This window comes from Meleagris gallopavo, chromosome 20 (genome assembly GCF_905368555.1).
Source record: "Meleagris gallopavo chromosome 20, MGAL_WU_HG_1.1, whole genome shotgun sequence".
Lineage (NCBI taxonomy): Eukaryota > Metazoa > Chordata > Aves > Galliformes > Phasianidae > Meleagris > Meleagris gallopavo.
Window position 1 is genome coordinate 8,584,578 of NC_139423.1, and position 20,995 is coordinate 8,605,572.

The following is a 20,995-nucleotide window of genomic DNA, read 5'->3' on the forward strand; positions in this document are numbered from 1 at the left end:
TTGCTGTGCATTTGCCCGATCTTCTACAGTGCAGTTTTTCTCTCAGACTCAGAGCAGCCACTACTGCCTTCTCTCAAACTGCTAAAAAAAAAAAAAAAAGTGCCTGTATCTATTTTTCTCCAACATAAAGATGCCTTATAGGAGTTACAATCAAGAGGTGATAGCATGCAGAAAGCACAGTAGATTTACAGCGCAAGGCCCTCACCCAGCTGCATTTCACTGCGCAGTGTTGGATCTGAGGAGCCTTTCCACCTCTAACACCTAAATGCATGCCAGCCAGCCCCAAGAAACCACAGGTTGCTTGTGTGCATCTCCTGGGTCACCATTTCTTTCACGTGGTATCTGCAAGCTCTCCTAAGACAGTTCAGTAACAGGGATGTTTGCTTTTCAGAGATAAGGCTCAGCAAAGCTCTGTGTATGAAATGCAAGGTGAGATGATGAAAGTCTGAAAGAAGGAAGCTTTCTGAGAAGCTTTCCATTTTACCCTCTTGTATACCTATACTATATAGACTTTTAATTTAACGACAAAAATTGCAGACTAAAGCCTTAAGAGCAGCTGCGTAACAGCAGGTACAGGCTGCTGCCTCTCAAGGTTTTTCATCCTGCCGTTCAAACCAAACATAGCACCACTAAGATGTGGTCTGATAGCTCATTCTATGCTTGGATACTCCATACATTGACAGCAAAGGGAATCTGTGGCAGCCACATCTAGGCCCGAGTTGCAGGCCAGCGCCTCAGACGGGCCAGACAACCTGTCACTGCTCGAATTACCTGCTTGAAGAAGAGTATAATATGATGCTATTCTCAAAAAAACCTACCCTGCTGTCCTTTCATGACAGTTTATGCTGCATATACTGACTGCTCATTCATGGAATTTTGCAAACGTAGCTGTGGCATTTACTGCCCCAGGATCTTCCTCCTTCGAAACCAGAGCAACGCCAGCAACTTCTTTCTGAGAGACAACAGCACGGAGCACCACTGGGTCCATAATGCCAGGAAGCTGCCCTGGAGGGAAGGTGCAACTGAAGCTTTAAGAGCACAGGGATCAGGAAAGAGAGCAGCAAGGGCAGGGAATGTGGGTATTTGGATGGAAGGAAGTCAGTACCTCCAACTATTTTCTATTGCTGCTGTACAGAAATAAGTCCTTCCAGAACCAGACTCTGATCTCAAGCTGACAGTTTTGAGAGCCTCTTTCTCTCTCCTGACTGTCTGTCTAGGAGGCCTTGTCTTTTACAAGATCAGATGCCTGAATGTGGGTATTACATTTCCTAGCTGGTTTTCCATCCACTTATGTTTTGGGTTTTTTTTTGCAGTGATGAACGGTCCCTCAAGATCTCATACATACTGTTGTCCTCACTAAAGCAGAATTCTTGCAATGCATATAAAACACTCAATGACAAGGATGGGAAGACTGCTCCTGCCTTGAAGGCCAAGGCTTACCCTGAGTAGGAGCTGCTGACCCTGCTCCAGCATGGGCATACATGGTATAAAGGGAATTCTGCCCAAATAACGAGCTGCACACTGATCTCCTAGCAAAAGCCAACTTAGGCTGCTGGAGTACATTAAAGGAGGTCAAATGTTAAGTAAATCTTCTATTAAGAAAGGAGGGCAAGTAATTAGTAAGGCTAATTCCATGCTGAAGTGGTCTGGATGCTGTACACATGTGCATTCACACTCACTCATCCCAGCACCTCCTGCCATTCAAAAATAAGCCTCTGTTATTGAAGGAGTAGCTCAGCTCTCAGGAGAGTTGTGTCAAATTACCAGCTCTGTCACAGAACCAATGTTTTGATTATGGGCATGCACTGGAACAACACTACAGTACCGTACTACAGTGGCTAACTGGCATGTATCACAGATGTACAAGGGGCAAATGCCTTATGCAGTCTTATATAAAACTCATTAAAAGCACCAAGACTAGCTGGTTTGAAACTATTTGGCCTGCACTCTCATTTACTGCAACACAGCTCTCACAAGTGATATTCAGAGATGGAGATTTTAAAAATAACCCCTGCAGGAAGAGAGGAATAGAGAAGAAATTGTTTCTTTGCCCCAGCCAATAGATTGGGCAGCAGCTCACAACTCCCAAGGAACTCTCCGTTCCAGTTCTTCTCTGCTAGCAAGCCTGCACTCCCTAATGGCTCAGTGGCAGATCATTTCTGGAAGCCTAACATGACCTAAATATGTGCAGAAGACATGCAAGAAGGAATTTTGGGTCCGTCTGTGGATAGACAAATCAGCCAAAACAGAGCTCAGACACAAGACAAAAGCTAGCTGTCAGTGAATCGATGTAGGACATCACCCTGCCATTAAGACAAATATATGTAGCTGCTAAGTCAGTAACAGGAATTCAGTTTCAAGCCTACTTAGCTAGAGGTCTCTCTATCAGCTGTAAAACTGCATTTAAAAATATGAAGAATCACACTTGCACACTGCCCCGTGCTTCCCCAGAACAAACCTTTCTACTGAAGCCAATGAAAAAATCACATTCTAGTGTGCAAGCTTTCCTCCTCTGCTGGTCTGTTATACCAAGGCTAAGGTCTGAGTCATAGGGTCCTGTCACAAGCTCATGGCACACCAGCAGAAATGCTGCTCCTCACTCCTTCCCACACCCACTGCCCTGTAACTGCAGCGTGCTGTAATACTTGCACAGGTGTTGCACAAGTGCAAAAAGGCTTCCCGAAAAGCACTAGGAGAGGTCATGAAGGCAATTATGCCTGTGTAAATCAATGGTCTCAGCACATTTTGTTACATCATATCAGTTTATAGAGTACCTGGGAACGATTTGCAAGCAGACACAACACCCCGACTTTACCTAATGCTTTTGACTACTTTGTTTAGTAATGCTGACATTGACTTCAGGTTATTGCTGAGAAATGGGCAGATATGGTAAGGGCAGGTGATGAGGCACAAGATAACACTAAAGCTGACACAGATGCTCTGCATCCCAAATCCTACACTCACAAACGGAGATGGAGCAGCACAGCACAGAGAGAAGTGTGCCTCAGTGCGAGGATCTCCTCCAGCCACAGAGCTGAAACACAACTGCAACATCCAACGCTGCACTGCAGCAGATGCAAGATTTAACAGTTGGCTGGTTAGGGTAAAAGCAAGCAGGAAAAAAATTCTCCCCTATAATCAAAGGTTTTCTCAGACTCCTTGTGTGCCATTTTTCAGCTAGTGAATGCACTGAGAGTTGTGCTGGGATAACAGAGCATAGGCAGCCTGAAGCTCTTTCATATAATTATTAGTTGTCACCCCATACGAAAGACAATCCAGAAAGGCTCCTGCTGGGTCTGACGTACACATAACTTGTTCTTCTCTAGCAAGGACATCGCACAAGTGAAATGATCTGGGGGCTCTACTTTCCTCCAAGCACCAGCAATGCTGTGCTCTCTGTTCAAACACAGGAATAGTGGTAACTGCTTCTGGCTTCGCCTCAGCCTGCCCGTGGCACTCAGCATTCACAGGCATCACCTGGGCCGTGCAGTGCAAGCTGTGTCTGTGTATGGGCTCAACCCTGATGGAAGTTTTGCCCTTTACAGCTTTTACAAATAGCACAGACAAGGAAGATGCTGCAAACCCATGGGCTATTTGGAGGAAACAGTGAAGGCTGAAGCATAAGAACCTGAGAATGGAATATCCAGAGGGTCAGGTGGCAGCAACTGAACACCACATTTCACACAACTATTGCACAGAACAATCCATCAGATACTCCTAGGATATTGTAATACAGACTCCCTTTTCCTACCCAAGACATAAGCTTGTACTTCATACCAATTGCTACGCTGACAGATATCTGCGGCCAACACAGCGACACCGGTACCATACATCAGCTACTGCTGGTCTTCAAAAGGACAAAATGTACACACTAGACAACGCTGAGATAAAGCTCTGATTAATAAGAGGAAGCAAATTCTGCTTAGCTTTTTTTTAAAACAAACAAACAAACAAACAAACAAACAAACTTCACTGCATAAGCAGAATGGACCAAACTTGAGATGTGCCAAAAGAAGAAAGGAAACATGCTCTGGAAATCAGCACATAGCACGCAGCCAGCACCTTTGAGCTCCTGTGCAAATAACTCACCAGTACAGATTTGAAATGAGGAAAAAGACTGTAAGCGTGGGTCACTGTGAAGCTGAGCACAAACAGTGCCCAACAGAAATAAATCGTGAAACTGATGTAAAATAGCGACAGAAATGGAAGAGATGGACACAGCTCTTAAAGTACCATGTATTCTTAAAGCACTGGGTTGCCAATGCAGTGTGAATACAAAAGGAGCGAGGGCAGACCATACCTACCAGAGGCCTCTGCTCCCTGCTACACACGAAAAAAGCTGATCACACCAGTGCTCCCACTCCGCACTGCAGCCCAAAGAAATACTCTGATTTTAATCCTAGCAGTCCGCGTGCAGCCAGTAAGCTGCAGTATTCACAGACAATATCCTTTAGAGGTGATGCTCGTATGACAGTCATTAGCCTCCCTCTCCCAGCACTGCAGCCCAAATTCTCCAGAAAAGCAAGAGCACGAATGAAGCAAAGCTCTGGACACACAGGAAGGAGAAGACCAATCCAATACTGGTGACTACAGCTTCCCAAGGACACTTAGCGCTCACTGCCCTCTCCTGCACCCCGGCTCCTTGCAGCCCACAGCAGCTGGGAGGGAGTTTGGGCACTCTTTGCACACAGCTCTCTGTACCTGCATCACTGGAGCAAGCCAGAGACCTGCTAATATTTTAAATGGTGCTTATTAATTGATTCTTGTTTCTTCAGTGTGTTACGTAACTGCTTTGGGAACAGAGCTCCCCAGTTTTTAAGCATAAACCGGTACAGCTCCTTTTACTCTAATAGAAACACTATGGGCCTTGTTCCAATCTCAGAGTGACATCAATCAGAATTTCATTACAGCTCAGACAGTTACACCAATGCTAGAATAATGGAGAACAGTTACACCCTTGAAGGACAAAGCTAAGTGCTAAAATGCAAAACAGAATTTGTTCATCCAATAACATGAGCAGAGAAACTCTGATTTTTTTCCCCCACCTGGTTTCCCATTGGGCCACTGAAGCCTGTTTTCCTTTATTTGTACTTCCAGTGTTCTCAAGAGTATCAGAGGACAGACATTCACTCCGTTGTTATCCCTTACACCAATAAAAAAAAAAAAGAGCATGAAGCCTTTGGGATTTTCAGCAGTGAAGACCAAAGGTGGTCAGTCTCAGGAAAAGACACAACAAGAATCCTGAGAGTTACAGGTAGCTCAGCCAGGCTGCTGCCAGATACAGACACAGCTCCTTCACATCATGCACTCTCATGCTGACTAATGCATCGCTGCAACATGCTGTCAAAATATGTTGACAGACCTTCAAGCAGTGATAGGAACCTATTTTATTGCTTATCCTCTGACTGTAATCCCACCCGATGGAATTGCATGTGTCTTTTTGCTCCCAATACACAGATTATCTAGTGTGCAGATAAAGCCTCACTTAGAGGATACTGTGTAGGTGGTTAAACATTTATTTAGATTTGGATAAACAGTGCTGTTGACACTTCAGAATCGCAAGGTCTGAGCACTCTTTGAAATCCCTTACATGCCAAGCAGTTCCCCAAGGATGCAGAACCCTGGATGAATCATGTGAATGAATCCTGTGGTTCCTCTCCAGCTGAAAGCACCTAGAGGAGCTCTGGCTGTCAGACCAGGAACAACCGTGGAATTTAGAGGGGCTCCAGGAACAAGAGCAGGCAGATGGGAGAAGACCTCACAGTGTTTACACTGAGCTCCGCTGCTTTTACTGAAAATCACAGTGCTGCTCACATTGCCTGCAGTCCAACAAACTCACCATACGACAAGGACAAAATTTGTCTTTGCTCGAGAGATTCTTTTTAATTACTACGTTTTACTATCATCTTCGTCAAGCCAGATTAGTGGGCAGCAGACAAATTACTGCATTACAGTTTCTGGGGGGCAATTTTCTCTCCGATTAAACCTACCTAACCTGAATCACACCCATCACTACAGCATTTTGACATACAGATATTAGTTTTGTTTCTTTTCATCTTTTTTTGTTTGTTTTTTAATGAAACCTATGCTGATAGGAAGAACATCTTTCTCCCACCCAAAATGTTGGCATACAAAATACAGCTCTGATACCACTGCCATGTTCCTTTTCTTACTTAGATTCTTGCAACTTGTCTTTAGCACAGAGAGGGAATAGGACATATTTTTAGGACACTAGATATGAAAGATTTAACAGCAGAAAGGAATATGACAACTGGAAAGACTACTGTTCCTGAATCAGCCCTGCCAAGGGCCTCAAAGTAGTGCTGGAGGCAGCAACAGAAAGAGAAGCTGACAGAGGAATAGAAAATAGACCTGAGAGAAAGCAAAACCATGAAGAAAAAGAAAAGAAAACGTTTAGAATATGTTTTTCATTTTGCACGAGCACGTATAATGGTAATTAGCAGCTTTCATTACACATTAGCATGCGTAACAGCAGCACAGACATCAGTAAGATTGCTCCGTGTCTTAGGTCTCTGCCCTTAAAGTCTGCAAGGTTTCACTATGGAAGTCATTCAGACAATGTGTGTACTTGGATAAGCCAGCAAAGATTTCCTGCACACGTTCTCCTTTTTCTGGTTATTTTGATTAAACTGATTGCTCCTGGCTATGAAGAGCACAGCTCTCAGGAAACAGGGAAGTGTATGCAAAGCTCATCTTGGGTGCGATTCAAGCACCTTTTCTGCACCTGGGTTATTTCAAAAGGTCAGATATAACTGTGAGCTGTAAATGAAGCAGACTGACATCAGAGATCTCTAATACTTTATTTTGTGGCATTTGCATGCAGGCTTTCTCACTGATGCCTGCAACTAAGGCAAATCTCAGAGATACTTAATAAAGTGGAAGTGAGGTATTTTTCCTTACCTCCCCCCATTAAAACACACCACAGTTAATTCCCATCTTTCACTTCACTAACTTAATACTTCCATGTTCTATGCCAAACAAGTAGTCAGTGGCTTGTGGCTAGCACTGGGCTGTTGGTAACTGGAGCTTCCAATTTATCTGCTTGTTGGCAGCAGTTTCTGATAGTGTCTGCCTCCAGATCAAGCAGCTTGTTAGAATGTGCTGTATTATCATTTAGTCTGGCAGCATTATCTCAAAGCTTTGACTCAGACCTGCCTTGAAGACACACTGTGGCACACCTGGATTAGCAAGCTAATTTCCCTCCCCAGTCTGCTTTGCTATTCTGAAGCTCACCTTGTGGGGCAGCCAAGCAGTCCAATCCCAACTCAGCACAGCTGCAGGGTACGTGTTTATTTCTGCTCCCAGTTGTCCAACAGGACAATTTTCTGAAGCAGGCCTGCTGAAGTCAGGGCACTGATGCTCAAAACCAAGCACATGCTTAAATGCCAGATCAGACACTTGCAGATTCAAATCCTCTGTGATCCCAAGTTTCTGGCTCTCCATTTTCTGTCAGTAACTCTGCCAGGGTGCTGCACAGACCCTATTTGATTAAAGGCTTGCACTGTGCTGCCAAATCCTTTTCCCTTATCCAGCTACCTTGAACTCAGATTTTAAAATTAATTCCACAGAAAGTTTTGGCAAGAAATCTCTACCGCAAGCAAAAATAAGCTAACAAATTTTAAACACTTGGCCAACTTCACTCTAGCATCTTTATTTCCCTTCCCCGCTACTTTTGTTATTTTAAAAAGTAACACATTAGGAATTAATACAGACTTTCAAGTCACTCAGCAGAGCTCAGGAAGGTCTAATAGATCTCCTGACCACTTGCTGCTCAACAAGCCTAGCATGACCCAACCATGAAAACCCAGGGATCCACACAGTGCAGCCCAGTCACCCTGACAAACCCACAACCTGACTCATCTAAGGAGCTCCACACACAAGAGGAAACTGAGTTTCTCAGCAGTCATTTGCAATTTTGGTGTGCTGAAGAAGACACCTAAGCTTCAAGAGAGCGGGGTGTTTTACCTTAAAAACAGGAGGGGAGCCCAGCTCTGTCTGCAGGGCTGCAGTAAGAAGCTGCTCCCACTCACTTCTAAAAGCCACAGAGAGGCTTCTGGTTCCCTTCTGATACCCATCCATTTGGTATCTACAAATAGTGCTAAAAGGATAATGTGCTCTGAGCAGTAATACAGCATGATAAAACCTGTCTTCTCAGCCACTAGTTAGTGAGTGTATGGCACCACTGCATTCCAACTAGCAGCACCAAGAAAAAGGAGGGATCAAGCAGCACTGCTGCCTACCGTCCAAGACACTCTCCTTCCTCACCACACTACTGAGCAAGCACCAGGCTGTAGGAATCCAAACCTCCATTTTAGGTCTCCTACCACGTGGCAGATCCTGAATATTCATGATCTATTAAAAGCTTTGAAAGTGTAAAAGCATCACACAAGCAAGCAAACTGATTTAGTCACACAGCCATCACACTCACTTACAGCCTCTGATCCGTGCTCACCTTATCTGCTATGTAGTGACCCACTTGGAGGAGATCTTTACAGGAATCATATCTTCTTCTTAGCAAGGGTCTGTACAGTACCAAGCAGCAGACACCATGAAAACATCACCTAGAGGGAACGAGCACTCCCTCACTACTCACAGAGCACACAACAGCAGTTTCCCATAATGGGGAAAATTGCTTTCATGGGAACGATGTGTTACTGTGTCTATTACATCCCCACTCCTCCCGGGGCTGACACAGAACTCAACGACTCTTTTCAGTATTTGGGAATAAAACCCACTGCTTGGTGAACGACACAAACTCCTAAAACAGTGAGTTTTACATAGTGAGGAAAGGGAAACAAAGGCTCTTGTGGGCTCAGGAGCTGTAGGCAAGCAATGCAAACTTCCATTTGTGTGCCCAATGGATGGCAGGATTCCCACACTTCACAGCAACAACACAGCTTAGCTCTGTTAAAAGCTAATTAAAAACTGTGCATCAATGGATATTTAATTCCCTCTGAAGTTTGTCCTCCTTGACGAATATCGTTTTGTCATTCACTAATTATTTTTCTGGTTACATCTTCCCATTGTCTCAGCTGTAAGAGGAAGACGTTGTATCCTAATGCTTGACATACATTATTTATGACATACACTGCTTTCCACTGCCTGCAAGAGGCAAAAAGCAAATTTAGACTTCCACAAATAATAGTTTCCAACAGCAGTCTGTTCAAACTCATTTCATTCTCTACAGGTGACACTCTGGACTGTGCGATAGGAGCAAAAGCACAGCACTGCCCAGCAAACATTCCCAGCTGGGCAGAAGAGCCTGTGCTTGGTTAGGGGCACATCATTCCCAGGGGAAAAGGCAAGATGCAGCTTTCCTCAGTGCGAGCTTCCATGCCTTGTAACTGCTCAGTGAGAAGAGCAAAACAGATGTTATTGTACCTCTTTTCAAAATGTGTCCCAAACCACACCTCCATTCTTTATTGTCAAGCAATCTTACAGAGAATTGAAGAACAAAAAAATGCAATTCATCCTTCACACTTCAATCTAAAATTCATGAGTTTCACCAATGTCCAACTGCAGCAAGTGAAGTGAGGCTTCAAATGCTCAAAAACAGAGACTGAGGGAACGATCAGGCAACGACAAACACAGCAGTGAAAACACTGGAATCTTACATTCTCCTGTACCATCCTGCTTTAGAGCTGCTCCAATGTCCTGCACAAATCCATGAGATTTCTTACCAAAGATTACATGCTTCTAGTCTCTTTTTGACTGCTTGACATTTTCCAAGGCTTTACCTACTGCTTTATTTCCCCACACCAAGGATGGCTGGGTGCTGAACATGGCTCCAATTAGGCAGCAGAGAGACGTACTGAACGGCTTATTTTCTCTCCCTCCCGCAGTCTGCAGACTCTGTATGTACTCGATACATAACATGGTAAATAATTGATTCTTTCAGCTTGCAACACAAGTAAAAGAAATCAAAAGCTTTTTTCCCCCTATGAAACAGGAAAAAGGAAAAAAAAAAGAATTATTTGTGCTGAATTTTCACTTTTTGTTTGCCATTTGGAATGGTTCAGCATCTGATGTGTTTTCATTACGAAAGAGACAGAAAAGTCCTGAAGTCAGGCCAAAAAAAGAAAGGAAAAAACCTAAATTGGAATTTCTCTTTAGACTGGGGCAACCACACTGAGTCACTCCCAATGCATTATCTTCAGCCTTGCCACCTGCACCAATGAAATCAGGCTCCTATTGCAACCCTTCAGCAATCTTTTTCCCTGAGACTTCCCTCTAACAACAAATGCAAAACTCCCTTGTGTTCTACAAAGCTATCCAAGCTGCTGGCTCTACTGAGAAACATTACTGCACCATGAGAACATCTGTACTTTAAGTTGCTGCGCACACATCTGAACAGTTAAGTCCAGGGTCTGAGTGTTGTTACACACTTGCCTCAGCCTGAATTCCCAGATCGATGCCCTCACTCAGCACAGCACTTCAAACAGCCTCTGAAATCAAGGGCGCTGCTTCCAAGCTGCTGCTCAGGGCTGTCCTTCCATTTACAGAGCAGTACTTCCCTCTGGACAGCATCCAGCAAACCAGCACTCTCTGCCAGGCACAACTGGACCCAGCAGTGCAATGCATAAAATAACTTCTGTATGAGGCCAAACTGCTTTGCTCCCATTCCAGCACATCTGCTCCCATGCCCCTCACAGCCCAGACAGGCCAGCCTGGGAAGCTGAGGCCATCCCTGGTTGGCCAGGTCAGCCTTCAGCACACCGTGTGCCCACTGCAGCACTGGGCCACGCTGAGGCCATCCCCAGCAGCAAGCAGCAGCTGAAGCAGAAGTCTCAACAAGGGGAGCATCCACAACAGCTCGGCATGTAGACAGCAGGATCCTGACTTCTGCCATACCACTGACCACAAGGCCGTGCCTGGCCTGTGGCACGATGGACATCAAAAGCAAATAAAGCAGCAGCAAAGGAAACAGCAACAAAGGCAGGTTTTACTACAAGGCTGCAAATCCTATGGTCAGCACTTATTTCCTTACAACATACACTGGTCACAGCCCTGATTTTGATAGGATCAGGATTCCTTGGGTCAAACTGCCCACCGATGCTGCTTGTCGTCCCATAATGACAGTAACATCTCTCTTCCTACATCCATTCTCCCTTCGTTAGCAGCACACCTCCCTTAGGAGCACGCTGCTGCCTTTATTTCTCTTCCCAAGCAGACTCTATTGTATTCTGACACAATACCACACATGCAAGAGCCTCCTAATGACAGCCCTACTTTTCCCACTAGCTAACAGCACTGAGAAATGCAGCCCTCCTGCCTTTACTGAGGATTCTGTACTGCTTCAGGGTGACAGATTACACTGTTGCATTTCACTTTCCGAACTTCTACTAGCTACTTATCCTAACATACATATCATATGGTTCAATTAGGTAAAATATGTTCAACTGATCCTATAATCACTTACTACAAAAACAGTGAAATCATCAATATTTGGGGACAGTTTCTCAAATCTATTAATACCACACAAACATACGGATAAAGCTGTTTTATCTGCTCATTTGTTTTGCTTTTTTTTTAAATCATAACAACAGAAGTATAATTGGAAAAGAATATCCCCATATTCCAGAAGCCATCTGGATCCCATTGAGAAGGACTGGTTCATCAGGACCACACCAGAATGTCTTCAGCCCATTGCAAAAACAATAAACCAGGCATTGAGTACACCCACACATCAGGAAAAGATGCTGTAATGTTATAATGGAATGGAAAACAGCCTGATAATAGCAGAGTGGCAAAGTCTGACTACAGCAAATGGGAACGAGCCCAAATGCAGTAATGAAGGAAAAGAGCCACTCACCTTTGAAAGGCCTGAGGTAAGCAGAGATCTCCAGCAAAGGCCAACCCTTAAATGAGGGCTGGGAAGGGTGGATCCTGGCTCCATCCCTTCTGGTCACCCAGGTACATTGCATGCAGCTGAGCTCCCCTGGGTTGGCTCTGCCTTCCACCAGGTGCTCCATCACTGCTTCAGACAATTTCCATTACAGATGCAAAGAAAGCTGTGTCAGCAAACTTGCAGCAGGTGCCCCAAATTGTCCTCCCACTCAGAACATCACCAAACACTGCCACAAGCTGAAGACCTCCTAAAACAGAGGGCTGCTGCAGCACTGAGCCGTGCCCTGAGCTCGCTGCTGGATGCAGCATGGCACAGCCTGCCATGGGGACAGCCCCAGGGGCAGCCCTGAGCTGAGGCAAAAAAAAGAAGCGTGGTAATGCAGGTATAAGTGCAACATTACACTTGTGAAGATGTATTTGAGCATCCCAGTGTAGATACTTTAAAAACTGAGACCATTCTGAAGAGAGAAGCGGGGTTGGTTGATACCTCTTGTTCCTTCTAAGCTGACAACACATCTGCTCCATAGCAATCCCACCACCTGCACTCCTGACTTCAGGAAACCAAACAGAGGAAGTCTCAGCCATCTCTAAGCTTTCCACTTAATGAAGAAACAAATCAAAAACTGCAATGCTAACCCCAAAGTAAACACGACAGCAGCTCTGCAGTCCGAACAGCACTTCTTCCAGTGTACTTCTTCCAGGCCCATGTGCTGTGCAGTCATTGTCCCTCCTGCAGTCTGTTTTGCCCCCACAGCTCATTCTGGTCACTCCTGCTGGAGCAGAACACAACTCGATGCTGAACAGGATGCAGGGCTGAGGAAAGAGCTGCTGGCTTTGGTTTCAACTGCACACAGAATGTGATGGCAACACCCGTGGCCATAAGGAACCACTCGCCTTCTCTTAAAGCAAGGCCCTTTAGTTGCAGCTTGAGTAGGAAGGAGCTGAAACTTATTACAGATTGCTTTGTTTACACTGGCAGTGCTGCTGTAAAACCACGTATTTCAGTACCATAGAAGGAGAGCCTGATGCTTCCTTGACCGTTCACCTTCTTATCACTGCCCCACAAGGAGCCCCACATACAGCTGGCTGCTCACCAGCTGCCATACAGGTCCCTCAGTCTGAGACACAGCACTGCAGACCTGAGGAACTCTCAGAATCTATTCCCAGCTCCCGAACAGGCAGCCCAATTCAATTCAGCTATATTACAAAGCCACGCTCTGGGACTGCAAAACATTTGTAGAAAAAATGAGCAGGAAATGATATTGTAAACTAACAATAAAAAAAAAAAAAAAAATCACGTTTATGTATCCAAACATTATAAGGCAAATGATTTCTTCCCCACTATGTTGCTATAAAAGCATTGCTGCAGTGCCTGAGTCGATGGTGCAAAACTGCAGGTAACAGATCAGCAAGCACCAAAAGCTCCGAGTTGGGATCACTCCCAGGGCAGCGTGGCACTGCATCTCCCCCCTCCCACATTTACCCCTCCTTGCAGCAATTGCATATGACTCACTTTTCAAAGCTTAATCGCTATACAGGAAGAAAATCAGTGTGTGTTAGAAACTCCAAACCATCCCTTGGATGTGCAAGAGTAAATTTCTAGAGATCCGGCAGACATGTCGCAGACAAAGCACAGCAATTTTACAGCTCAACAGCGCGGAGTGAATGAGGTGTGGGGAGGAGGATGGCAGAAAAGGAGAGAAAAAAATCACACAGCAATACCTTTGAAATGCAAACATATTACATAACAAATCAAACTCCTGAGTGCACAGCAAACCTACAGCTTCCTCTTCATAACGGCGCCTCAGAAGACGTTTGATTAAGAGCATGTGCTAAGTTAGCTCTGTCAGCTGTTTGGAAATCCAAAAGGCTATTTTAACCATACTGCTCTGAGAGTCTGCATTGAATTAATCAAACTACAGCAACAGGATTAATCCATAAGCCAAATACCCCATTGCATCGTTCCATAACTACATATTTTCCAAGTAACTCAGAATGATATGAAGTATCTGGGTTATTGGTAAACAGATTTTTAAGGAGTCTGTATGTGCGGCAGCTTTGCTGTTATTCAGAGAACACTGTCACACAGGAGAGCTCTTTGCATCCTGTGGCATCTAGGCAAGCTGATCTGCACTTTCAGTAATTATTTCCAGGAATATCAGAGAAGAAAAGTCATAACTCCATTCTGCCTTCATTCAGAGAATGGCAGGAACACTCTGTAACACTTACATTTTAATGTCTCAGTGCCAAAGCCTTTTTTCTCATGGATGTTTGCATGGGGGGGGGGGGGGGGGGGGGGGTGCTCAGGGCAGGGCTCTGCACGTGTCCCTGGGCAAGTTGGAATGGAGCTTTTGGTGTCTGCCAGGACTGTCAGTGCAAACTCAGCCAGCAGCCTCTGCCTGCTAGCCGGGTACCATGCAAGGCTGATGCCTTTGCTGTCAGCCCAGGATGGTGATACTCATTAGATGGAAGCAACTGAACATGGTAACTGAGGTCTCCTTATTTCAGTAGCTTCTTTTGGCCAAGAAGTTTCATCTATCCACACAAAATGTCAACTTGTTTTCAGCTACTTCTGTTCTACGCTACTAGAAAACCACTGACCTCAAGTACATTACTGTCCAATCACCAGAATAATTGATTTTGGCTAACAGACTTTATTACCTGCTCAGCTTCCCTCTCAAGTCAATAAGCATTTGCTGATCTCACCACGATGAGGTTACTGTCCCAGCATCCACACAGTTTGCACACCTCCAAGGATGACTCCAACTCTCAAAAAGGAATAGTCCACATGTTCAGCATGTTTCACTTGTTGCAGAAAACTGAATGTAGAGCTTAAATAGAGTCTGGCATAACGAAACATCAGCTGGCACTACCCTGAAATACACATTCACACAATCCTCTGCCAGACCGGGGCTTGCTGAACGTGTCACTCAGAGCTTCCAGACATCAGCTGTGAGTGCGACCCAGCGAGAGGGAACCAGATGGCAAAAGACTCCTGGCATCTTTCAACGTTACGCGAAGTGTTTCTTCAGCTCGTGTGTACACCACCCAGCCACACTGCTTTGGAAACAGCCCTGCGCATCTCTCTGCAGATCCTTCCACACACAGACCATTCAATAGGAAGGCCCAAGGCTGTTACTTTTAAGCACTGAACCAAAACGTCTCACACTCGGAGTTTCTGTTGTCAGGAGAGAGAAAGAAACACCTCTGAAGGATTAATTTCATCCTTGGGACCTGTTACCTCAGAGTGTTCAATTGCTCATTAATGACCATGCAGGAGTCAGATGCTTACAGTCAGATGAGGAGAATAAGACCAGAATGCTAACTGAATTGCTGAGAAGGGTGAGAAGTTTCACAGCTGTTTCTACGGGCAAGCAGGGCTCAACAGCTATGTTGGTAACATGCTGATAGTTCAGGCACCACAGAGAGATGATTTTGCTCATGGCCAAATTAACATGGCCTAGCCCTCTCTTAATCCAACTGAAACACCAGCTGTGTAGGTCAGGGGTTTGCTTCTATTCCATGTTCAAAGGGGCTCAGCTGAAGGCCGGTGCTGCGCCTGCAGGCACTGCTAAGGACCGAGTCCTGGACATGTGGGATGGCCACAGCTCTGCACAGCAACAGCAGGAAAACAGCCAGAACCACTTAGAGCTGGTCGGGTGCTAAAAACAGTAACAACAACAAAATATTGCAGCATAAAAGCAAACTTGCTAGGAGTGCTTCCACAGTTGGAGCACTTTGCCTGAACAGCTGCTCGGGCTCTGCTGTGCTGGGCTCAGTGACTGCAAGCACAAGGATTGCTGTGAGGGGGAACAGCAGCAATGCTGTGCTGTTAAAAGAGAAAAGAAAAAAAAAAGCATCACGCTATTAGAGGTGAAGGCCTCTGAAGTAAAATATTAAAAAAATAATAATAAAAAAATTAGAAATTCTAAAATTCGTTATTTTGACCAAGCAGGTATGAGTCCCTTTACTTGTACAGAAAGTTGCTACCTTGCTGCAATGTTTTGCCTTAGGGCAGTTTTCAGAGAGCTGTAGATCTTTCAAGAATAATAAATTTCAGCACGTTGCCTGCACACACATCCAGAATAAAAAGTAAGAAGTAAAAAGGGCATGGAAAGATAAAGAAAAGACAAAGGCTGAATGCCTGAGCCACGAGCCGCAGGGAAGTGGGCACTGAGAATTTATAGACTGCAAACTTTGGAGGGTTTGGGAAGGTAGAGACATGGAAAACTGTCTGTATCAGGTTGGCACAGCTTAAAGGACAGAGATGTGACCATTGCTAAGAGTCAGAATTATTCAGGCCACAGTGCTACAAAACAGGGCCCTTCTGTGGCCAGAATTATGTTCATAGAAGGAGCGAATAACAGCCCCAGGTCAGCCGAGCCGATCTTCCAGTGATACCAGTGAAAGGTTTCTTCTGAATGCCAAAGGAGACAAGGCGTACTGTGCCCAAGAAGTGCAACATCCTCAAATGCACAACTGATTTTCAGTGGCAGTAAATACATCCCGATGCGTTAAAGCACAGCGTGCTCCAGCAGTGTCTCTTTAGGCTACGCAGCCTCCCCTGAGACCTGCAGGATGTCACCACTGACAACTGATGCTTTTCTACTGCCATCTCTGTTGAGATTATCAGTTTCACTCTTTTCTTTGTTTCATTTAAATATTCTCCTCCCAATACTCTCCGATTCACCTCAGGCCTTCGGGACCACCCGAATCCTGCAGAACCTGCTTGTCCCTCAGCCTCACACATTTATTTCCAAGACCAAAACGGATCGTTACAATCTGAGCCGTTCTGCGACAGCCTGTGGGACTGACCTTCCTCTGTGCTGCCAGCGATCTGCCTCCAAACCAACACAGCAGCAGACGGAGCAATTCTAACACAACGCATCTGGCAACAAGGGTTTAGAAATAGTTCTATTCGTTTATGTAAAAGCATACAACTTATCCAGAGGCAAATAAACCCACAAATCGCAGCTCTCTGCTATTATTCAATCCCCCCCCCCCCCCCCCCTCGCCTCGTTTTGGTGGATAAAACAAAGTAAGGCTTCTCATTCAGCAGCCGTTTAGCGGACCTGTGGCTCCGTGCAGGCAATCAACCTTCGGTCTGCCGTCCCCGCTCAGCAGCCGCGTTCGGCCGCCAGCAGAGCGCCCGCACCGCGCCGCTCCGATCCGCGCAGCGCTGCCGGCCGAGCGGAGCAGCGGCAGCAGCCGCTCAGCGCGACGTCCGCGAGGCTTTTTAGGGAAAGCGTTTACGGCCCTTTGTTACAAACTGGGAACTGTTTCGAACCCGAGGCGTGTCGGCACCTCGACGGGTCCGGATCCCGTTCCGCGGATTTACAGCGGAGCCACCGACGGAGCGGCCGTACCGGAGCCGGGCGGGAAAGCCCGAGCTGCGACCGGGATCCGACGAGGGCTGGGGGGACCGGAGGGGCTCCAGGACCCCCGGGAGGGGGCCCCGCCCGACCCCGCATCGCGGGGTGGCGGCTCCGGGACCGGCCGAGGGCTCCGCGGGGGTCGGGGAGGACCGAGCCGCGTCGAGGGGCGTCCCGCTCACCTCATCGCCTTGGCCGAACTGCAGCCCCAGGGCGATGAAGTGCTCCACCCGGATGAAGCCGTCCGCATCCTCGTCGCACACGTCGAAAACCTCCTTGAGCTTCCGCAGGAACCGCAGCAGGCCGGCCGGCTCCATCGCGGCCGTTAGCTGGAGGCCGGCGGCGCGGCCGCAGCAGCCATCATCGCCTTCAGCGGGCGCGTGACATCAGCTCCGAGGAGCGGGGCGGGAGGGGACGGCGAGCGCGGGAGAAGAGAGGGAGGGAAGGAAGGAGGAGAGCCGGGGAGGAACGAGAGCTCCGGGCGGAGGGAGGGAGCGAGAGAAGGGAGAACAATAGGGCAGAGCCCGGGGATGGAGAGGGAGGGGCGGCGGGAGGCGGGCGGCCGCCAGGGGGCGCTGCGGAAAGAGCGGCGGAGCGGCAGGTGCGCGCCGGGCGCGAGCGGCGGCCGAGGGAGCGCGCGCCGGGCGGAGCGGGACCGCGAGGCGGCGGGAAGAAACGGCTCCAGGGTTACGGAGCATCGAACGGCACCGGCGGCGAGTGTCGGCATTTCGGTACAGTCAGCTACCCTTCCATCAATGTCACTTCCACTTATTTACTAAATCGGTGTCAGAAAGAGCGTTTAAGGATCCGCAGGGCTGGACACGGGCTGCAGTTCGGGCTGCGTTCCAGCACAGTGACAGCACGTCACCTCCAGCCGCACCCTGAGCCAAATCCTGCTTCCCATCAGCAACTGTAACTCTGATTAGCAAGGTAACAGATGCACTCTGGTCTTTAATTATAAAAGGAATAATTTTATCACTACTACTTCTCATCAGTTACATCTTCTACTAAGTAACAGGCAGGAAAACCAAGCTTATTTCTATTCCTATCCTGCCTGAAACCTTATCACCGTTACTCAGGAGGTAAGGAAGTTTTCTCCGCCTTTAGCTGTCGCTCGCAGCCGTAGCGTCATCGCAATGCGGGATGTACCTAAAAGACGACCACACGCTCCGTTCATCTTCCGCAGTTTCACGCCAAGCCCCCGCTGAGCTCCCAGCGCCAAACGCCGCTTCCAGCCGCGGCGCACGGACCGGCGCCCCGCGGTACCCGCAGGTCCGCTCGCGCCCCCCAGCGGTCAGACACTGAGCTGCAGCTTCGGGGCCGCAGTTACTGCGATTGGTACGAAAAAATCGCACCGTGTTCATTAAGAGCCACCACGCTGCCTTCTTAGGGAGCGGACAGCACCTGCTAACTTCTCCCGACTGCCTGCAGTGAGATCTTCTGTTTGCCTCTGATTATAACACGCAGCAGCACCTAGCAGTCTCCTGAAAGCTTTAAGGGTGCTTGAAAGCACCTGAACTTCTGCAAATAGCCCGCATTTGTTAAAACAAAGGCCGCTATTTTGCAAATCGTCTAACAGCTGTAATGCCCGTGGGCACCCCAGCCCATGTACTTCCCTAAGCAGACTCACCCACAGCGCACGCAGTGTATGAACTGCTCACTAAGTCGACCCTTCCAGCTCTAAATAAAGCTTTCTAAAGTTCTGCTTTCCTGCCCCATCCAGACAGGACGAAACAGCTCTAAAAGTACATTCCACCTGTGATTTTATTATAGCTGAACAAGTGCAATTCCCATTCACTGCTGCATTTAGCAACAAGATCTGGGTCAGAATAATAAAATTAGAACATGCTCTACCATAGCGATGCTAAAGGCAAACAGCAATTACTCGCATCTCAAAACAGATTGTGGGAGCTGAGTCCAGCCCAGCTGACTAATAAGAGATAAAGGACAGAACAGAAATATTTCTGTAAGACAATGCAGGCACAACACTGTCACTGCTGTGGCCATCACTGGACCAAATTGGCTGTTGGGTTAATGGTGAGAGCAGTCTGACCATTCCAGTGAGAGCCTGCAGGCAGTTTGCTCATAGAGAAACAGTCCTGAAAAAGACATTTTTAGGAACAGCAAAACAATGAGAAAAGCAGAAAAGCTTCTAGAAGCAGCCTGGTTAAGCTAATTACCTTCAAAAAATGATTGAAGCAGGCATTATCAAATCTACAGGCTGCAGATGCAATTATTCCAGCTGTTTGTTACACTTAGATGATTCACAGCATTTAAGAAACCAATACAGCCCCATTTATCCTTGTAGCTACCTAGGAATTTTGCATTTTGGTATTGATACTGAGGGTAAAAACTGAGGGAGAGAACAGATAAACTCACAGATACGAACTAGCTTCAGCTAAAGTATAATTTTTGCCTTCCAGTTACTTTTAGTGGGCCGGGGAGGGATGGGAGGAATCCTAGCATGCTTTGCAGCATGTCCTGAAGACTATTTCAGCCCAAAGCTGGAAATTCTGAGGTCCCTTACTGGCCTCTTAATATTCCCATCTGGTTTAGAGCACTGGCACACCAACATTGTAAATGCTCTAATAATGCTAGCTACTGAACTACCTCACCTGATTATCAGACTACTGAAAATTAACAGCCAATACATGGAACTTTTAAGGGCGATTTGCTTTTCTTGAAGTATTTTAAGTGGGCAGTCTGTAAAGTGGAATAGGTTGACAAGCACAGCATCAAACCATTCATCTGGCATATCTCCACACCTGCAGATCTATCCAACATAGTTTCCTCCTACCTCAATCATCAGCCACAGTAAGAAATAAAGAACCTCCCCACTCCAAACAGCAACCAGGATGCTACAGGTAAGCTGCTCTTCTCAGTACAAAAACTATTATATAGCAACTACAAAAACAAGCCAAAGCCCCACAAAAAAAAAAAAAAAAAAAGTGCTCAAAAGGAACCTCACGAGGGTGAACCACACTACTCAAATTATTACGATTCCTTTGCCACTGCCTGCCAGTCAGATAAATTGTTATTTCTTTCCTGAATCTCTTCTGGAAAAACATGAGCATACCCCAGAGTTCAGAAGTGACACACACAAATTGTGCTGCCATACAGCAGAATGTTTACAGGGTAACAGACATAACGTGACAATGAAGAGCTGCTCCAAGATCCCCATCTTGTCTCGGTACACAGATGTTCTTTTGCTGCAGCTTTGAATCATGAGATAAGCAGACGTTGCAACATTTCAAAACGTTCATCTTCTCAAAGAGACAGCTCAGCACGTATCTGCATGTTCACCCCCTTAAGCCTCACACTTCAGACATGAAGTCAATGAGCATTATGTACCAAATTCCCTTTAGGAGAAGCGTAAGTGATTCACTCTTCCTCCAGCAAAACTCTCATGCCAGATCATTACAGATATTGCCCCTGCACAGCCATGGTCACAAGTGACACATCTCCTGCTGTCTCCCATATTCATTTGTTCATAACAGTCTCAGACTCTTGCACAGAAGAGCTATAAGAGCCAGACCAAAGGTGCATCTTTCCAGTATTGTGTGTTGCAATTGTAGGACACCAGCACACACTGGTTAAGGCACCAGTTACAGAGCCTTTGGCAAACTAGATGGAACTAAACTTTCCTGATATTAAAGGACTGCTGCTTATTTGTTGTTTGCACTTAAATGGCCACATTTAAGAGCCTGTCTCCAGCAGCCAACATGCTTATGTTTGGCACAGCCCCTAAAACCAAC

At 46.5% G+C, this 20,995-nt stretch overlaps 1 protein-coding gene across 2 annotated transcripts in view; it reads right to left on the reverse strand.

Moving 5' to 3' along the window:
• Positions 1 to 17,739, reverse strand: part of RAB11FIP4 (RAB11 family interacting protein 4) — a 91,724-nt gene extending 73,985 nt beyond the window's left edge. Inside the window, exon 1 of one of the 2 annotated variants that reach the window (XM_085240243.1) lies at positions 17,423 to 17,739. In XM_085240243.1, the coding sequence (XP_085096369.1) occupies positions 17,423 to 17,557 (135 nt within the window). In that variant the 5' untranslated portion in view covers positions 17,558 to 17,739. The remainder of the gene's footprint in view (positions 1 to 17,422) is intronic. The other variant, XM_085240241.1, reaches the window with a different exon arrangement.
• Positions 17,740 to 20,995: the final 3,256 nt, after the last annotated feature.